The 6,447-nt window shown below is 40.1% G+C and overlaps 1 protein-coding gene across 1 annotated transcript; it reads left to right on the top strand.

The window, feature by feature from the left end:
• Nucleotides 1-532: 532 nt before the first annotated feature.
• Nucleotides 533-6,447, top strand: nccrp1 (P1, F-box associated domain containing; the record flags this gene model as incomplete). Its single annotated transcript, XM_020629262.3, is given in 6 exon segments — nt 533-777; nt 1,831-1,911; nt 2,004-2,100; nt 2,964-3,059; nt 4,551-4,689; nt 6,241-6,447. Coding segments are annotated over 6 exon segments (771 nt in total). The 5' UTR covers nt 533-566.

Raw genomic sequence — 6,447 nt, 5'->3', positions numbered from 1 at the left:
TATTGAGTTCAATGATTATGCAGACAACACCATTTTAAACCTGTTTTACCATCATATCATAACAGCATCAACAGCAGCAGATAAATAACTCTGGAAAAGGATCAACTGATTTATTTTTCATTTTTATTTTTATTCCGCATACACTGTAAATATGAGTGACGTCAGCCATCTGTGATGGCAGGGGGCTCTGCAGGCTCATCGGCAGCAGCCACCATGCTTGAAATCTCTCAGGCTGAGAGCTGGAGCTGAGGCGGTTTTCAGCCTCTTGACAAACCGTTACATCTGACAGGTCAATCAGGTCAGGTACACGCCTAACTATAGATAACATATTGCTCGTAAAAACAAAATGGAGTTGTTTGGAAAAGATCCAACCTGTCTTTTTTTGGCTGTGGTGTGTATGTGGCTTCAGGGGCTTTTGCGTTCAGCCTCAAGCGGACATTCAACGAACTGCAGGACTTTGCACTTCCGCATTGGCTTTATTTGTCAACAACGGAGGTTCCCGCTTCAGCTTCCGTACACACATGAGTCTACTGTAACTTTAAGAGTCGAGGGAGCAGCACACTGACATGCACACACTACATCTGGGTGTGACGCAGTTCATAGTAGTTCTTTCCTACTCCGCGTTTGTTCGCACCATGTCTGCCTCTGAGTGGAAGACGAGATGTGAGGAAGAGTGGGGTCTGCAGGGAGCTCCACTGCCCGACACTGTGGACTGGAAGTCCACGTTTGAAGCCAAACCGCTGGGGAGGAATTTACTGAAGAATCATTCACCTCACGGTACCGAAGGAGTGCTTTTAAAGTGATAGAACTATCAGAGTTTCTTCAAACTGGTGTAGAGTGGGCGTGGAGTTTGATACAGATGTTACATTACATGTCAGCTGCTGCATTATCATGGGAACATATGGCTCTCTTTAAACTTAGGTGAACTTTGAAATATCCGTTAAAGTGTTTCTACAGTTTCTACAGCTTCTTAAACTGTGGACAATGTTGCACAACTTCCTTGTGTTTATTTCTACATATAATTGAGTAACTGTGATCTGTAATCTGATTAATGGTTTAAGGAAGTTTGTTGTAAGACTACACCCTGCTGTTGCTGAAATAATCCTGACTGAGTCTGTTGCTGTTTGTTGGATGTTCAGTTATCTCAGTGGGTGTCAGACTCCATGCACCCTTATCTGCCTAAATGAACTGTACTGCTAAATATGGCTGCATTATTAATGGCTGCAGATTGCAATTTTGATTTTCTGTCAAGGTAAAATTTTAGATTATTAAAAAAAGCAGCCTACTGTAGTTGGCCAGAGATGTCATGGTGGCCTATTGATTTAGTTTTCCTGATAATTTTTGTTCCATAAAAAATTGATTGAAATTAGGTTTTTAAATTTACCATAATTACATGAAATCAGCAGCTGTCAATAACTTTTTTTTTTCATGCAGTCCTGGTGCTCAGACGCCCACACACCAGGTGAACTTCAGATAGTTGCCTGTCTGCAGTATTATCTTTATAATTATTAGGCACAGTATAACATTAACGCAGGTAGTTTACATTACTTTATTCATGCAGGATGTAAAGCTTTGAACAGATGCCTCCTGGGTGAAAGAAATGTATTACAGTACAGTACAGTGGTAGTTAATGAGAGTCCCAGAGTGCAGTGTGAGCTGTTTTGAGCTGCTGACTCATACGTTAAGAGTGTGTTCCTCTCACAGAGACACACCCGGCGACCCTGTCAGGAAGACAGATTCTTTGGCTTTGTGGTATTTACAGAGGGATTTCACAGGTTTCAGTAGGTGTGGTACTTTTGTTCAGCTTGCCCTTTGTTTTATTTCTCTCAGGCGTGAGTAAGGATGGGCCTCCCCCTGAGCCGGAACTGCCTGACAGGCCGGACCGAGGGCCTCCTCGATTTGAGCCCGAAGGTGAGTGACAGCGCGTTTGACAGATAATAAAGAAACAAAGGACACAAAGGGAGTTTTGTAAAGGTCAGGTCTACATTTCTCTTCATTTGAAGGCAATTACACCGGATGGACCACGAGTACAGAAACCCTCCCCTACGACTCCAGTGGCATCCCAGCAGGTGCTGTTATCTGTCAGCTGGGGCGTTACAGGTGGGTGTTACAGGTGTTTACCATACAGCTGGAGCATATTCTCCTTCACACTATATGTAAGGTGGAAACCAAGCTGCAACCTCTTGGGTTTAGAAGTGAAGGCAACATGAAGTGCCACAAACTGCAGTTCCTCGAATGTCCACTTGAGGCCAGCTCAAAAAGCGAGTCAATCTCCCTATAGAGCCCTATGTTAAAATGTCCAACTTTACAGCAGAAATATACACGTTTACATCCTGGTACAAAATTTCAGCATTTGTCTCTATAGCTTTTGTATCTGTCCCTTTTAATATTAATATAACTCAACCCTTTAAATTATATTAAAAGTTTGTAAAATGAGGGCAGCTAGCTGTCTGCCTTTGTTTCTTGCTGTGCAGTTTATTTAAAATACTATCCAAGAATTCTATGCTCCATGGTTTTGTGTCTCTCACCATCAGCTTTCTCATCCAAGATGTTTGAGAGCGATCTCTGAGTTCACTAGGTTCTTCCTGCTCTCTTTGCTTCTTATGTTTATTAAATAAATTTGTCCTGACAGCAAGCAGACATGCATTCTGCAGTAAACACCATGATTACCTAGCTAATTCACTAGCTAATAAATTAGCCCTTAGCATGGGCTGTTAAACCTTGATAACCTGTGTTCTGCTCGACAGCTCCAAAAAACAAGATGTCAAACTTGAAGCTTTAAAGGAAGTCAATTAACAATTGGTGACATCAGAGTGGCTAAGTCCATTATTAAAACAGTCTTAAGGGAAATAGTTGAACATTAATACTTGTATATTTAGTACAAAGCTTGTACTTTTTTTCTTTCGTAAAGATAATAGCCATGTGTTACATGTGAGATCTCTTGTGTTCTCTCTTGTGTTCAGCTGGTTCTCCATGGAGCAGGTTGTGGATCTGAAGGCTGAGGGACTGTGGGAGGAGCTACTGGATGAGTTTCAGCCTGAAATAGTCATCCAGGACTGGTGGGTTAATGAGCACCTCTGCCCACCTCCTACCTTTATTACAGACTGTGTGTGATTACTTATCACTGTGGCCTTATCAGCTCAGCTTGTGCACACGAAGAAGACACTGTGTGCTGAACATTTTTCACAGTCTACACATTCACTGTGTGTGTGTGTGTGTGTGTGTGTGTGTGTGTGTGTGTGTGTGTGTGTGTGTGTGTGTGTGTGTGTGTGTGTGTGTGTGTGTGTGTGTGTGTGTGTGTGTGTGTGTGTGTGTGTGTGTGTGTGTGTGTGTGTGTGTGTGTGTGTGTGTGTAACACTTTTATTAAGGTACATTTTTAACCGATATGTAGCTCTTTATAAGTATATTAGTAAACATATCGGCCCTTTATAATTTATTAAATTTTCCTTTTTAAAGCCATTTTCTGAGTATTATAGAACTAACCATCTATTAGAAGTTCTCCCTCAATAACCTTCTTTATTTACTGACAGTAGGTAGGGAAGTTGTTGCACATGACTTACCCTCATAAACTTATTTTTTTCCCCCTGTATGGGTCTATACATGGTGGCCAAACCCAGATACTGAGCTATGTTTATTCAGGTCATATTTCATGCTGCTTTACTTGCTATCGGCTCGCAGTATTGAGGAGGTAATTGAGCTGAATCTTAAAGTTTGTAGTTTACAATTTGTAAAATATTGTCATGCAGAATAAGTGTTTTAAATGACTCATTAAGAGCTCATTTTCAGCTCATATGAATGACAGTAAGCCATCATTAAATTTGGTATAATGTGTACCTTCTTATAAAGTCTCAGTGGTTTGTAGTTTATAACAAAAAAAGGATTGGAGCATCAGATTGGGAATTGCTTTTGCCAACAAGTTGAGGTAACAAATCACATTTCATTGCTGCTGCTTATGATGTAATAAGAATACTTAGAAGGCCAAGGAGAGAATATAAATCAACACAATTATATTAAGTTATTTAAAATGTGTGTTTAAATTTCTGTCCATTCATCTTTAGCTCATTCTGGTGATGTTTATCTAAGAACAGAGTATGTACAGAAAGTAACATGAAGAATATAGTATGATTTGTAAATGTGAAGATCAACTTTATTAACAAATTAGACCGACACGTTTTGGCTTGCAGCCTTCATCATGGTCGTAGGATACCTGTCGAAGGCCACAGGCTGAAGTACATTAATAAAGTTGATCTTCATAGTACAAGTTTTGCTGGAGCATTTTGACCTCTTCAAGCCTTCACTCTTCATGCGCCTCGGTAGTTGTTAAGGTTGTGATTTGTAAATGTGACACATTTGGCCATACAGGCTAGAATCTCAAACTCTTATAAAATACTCATCAAGATGTTTTACATATAAGCACTGTCCTTATGTTTCCTGCTTTTATTAAAGTAAAAGCCAAAGCTCACAGTTATTAGGAAACATAAAATAACATTTGGAGAAATTCACTGTGCTGGCTTCTCACCAACATGCTTCTTTGAATGATTCTTCTTCAGGTATGAGGAGAGTCAGCTGCATAAGAACATCTACGAGCTGCACGTGAAGTTACTCGCTGCAGACAAAAGCACGGTGATCTCAGAGCACTCTGTCCAGCCAATCGAGGACCGCAGCGCTTACTCACACAACTGGAAGGAGGTGAGTCGCTGAGTCCTAACAGGGACATGTGTATGCTGTGTGACGGCAGCTACTTTTAAAAGCTACCAAATGCTTTTTAGTAGCTACTGAGAGATGTTGAACTGCAGCAGAAGCTACCTGAGGGTCGGATATATTCACAAATAAAACTAGACAACAAAAAGTTTAAACTACCATGTCATAAAATGATCTGTTTGAAATGTAAAGGCGATAGAAAAGCATGGAAAGACATAAAAATCATGTGCAAGATTCAATTAAGTAATTATTAACACAAAATAAAACTCCAGATGTACAAAAGCACAAAGATAATGTGCAAAAGGATGTGCATTCAAAACAACAGCAACAACAAATGTGCATGGACTTGAACTAAATAGGAGTATTTATAAGGCACACACTTAGAGAAGAAGTAATTTAGTTTTACCTCAGTCACTATGTTGAGAAGTGAACGTAACATCAGCTCTGATTTAGTATGTAATGTCCACGAGTCAGACACCTGCCTTGAGAAACCCAGAGTCCAGTCTGAGGTATTGCATGTGATCCAGGTAACATCTAAAACTGACCGCAACAACGTCTGTGAACATGAGTTAACTATAGACATGATCAAAAACTATAACAGACACCTGATGATTATGAACTTACAAAATACTCAACTTTACAGATGATAGTCCAGCTCCCTTTAAAAACACCTAAGACCAGTGGTGTAGTGCAGGGTGTATGCAGGTGTACAGAGTATACCCACTTCTCAATCCCCTCTGATTACCACCATTGATTGATTGGCAATATTCAGAATGCAGCAATTTTTGTTCCTCGGATGGTGAAGGGATTATCCTCCCTACTCTGTCTCTATTGGCTAGTACGCACACACTGACTTAATATGCAAGAGTAATCTTACATGTCACTGTTTACAGCAGAGGACATTTTTTGATCTGCTAGAAGGGCCACTTTTACAAATACAAACAAATTAAGAGTATACCCACGTCTTTAGGCACTACTACACCACTGCCTAAGACCTAAACCTGTCCTAACAAAAATCAAGAAACCAAATCATTTTGTTCTTTAAAAATCTATGTTCAAAACCAACTTGCACCTACCTTTCTTCTTGTATCAGTTTCAGAAGGTAAATCACAAAAGAACAGCGTAACGTCATTTAACTCCCTCAGTCACCTTTTTCTCCTTCTTCATCTACATCCCTGTCATACAATTGACAAGTTTTGCTAAAGATTTGAATATTCTTTGATGTCCCTCATTGTTGGAATGAAAAGTTGGCTTCTTAAAGTTTGTAAATTGTAAATCAAGGCTGTGAATGTGGTACATTTAGTCAGCACATTATTTAAAATGCTGACCAGGCGGTTTCAGTTAAACGTATCAACAGGTGTTCACTTCTCAGGAGAGTTAGAAGCCCTTAGCATGAAATGTAGTTGCAGTACTAGCAAGCTACAGCTTAATCAAGTTAAACCATTTTTTTTTTGTTTTTACAAGTGGTAATCTTTACTCTTAACTTCTTCCTGTCCTGGTTTCTGGTTCCTCATTGTGTGTCTCTCTGTTGGCCTGCAGGTGTCACACGTGTTCTCTGGTTATGGACCCGGAGTGAGATATGTTCACTTCCTGCACCGGCTGAAGAACATGTTCCTGAATGGGTTCCACCAAACTCTGTTCACCAGCAGCTCAGTGATTGTCAAGCCAACAAAAACCAGTTCCTAGACTGGATCTTCCTGAAAACCTGCAGAGCACATACATGTAAACAAGCTAACACATTCAGTA

Source organism: Labrus bergylta, chromosome 14 (assembly GCF_963930695.1).
Source record: "Labrus bergylta chromosome 14, fLabBer1.1, whole genome shotgun sequence".
NCBI classification, from domain to species: Eukaryota; Metazoa; Chordata; class Actinopteri; order Labriformes; family Labridae; genus Labrus; species Labrus bergylta.
The sequence above is the reverse complement of the archived record's forward strand: the minus strand, read 5'-3'. Positions and strand labels throughout refer to the sequence as shown.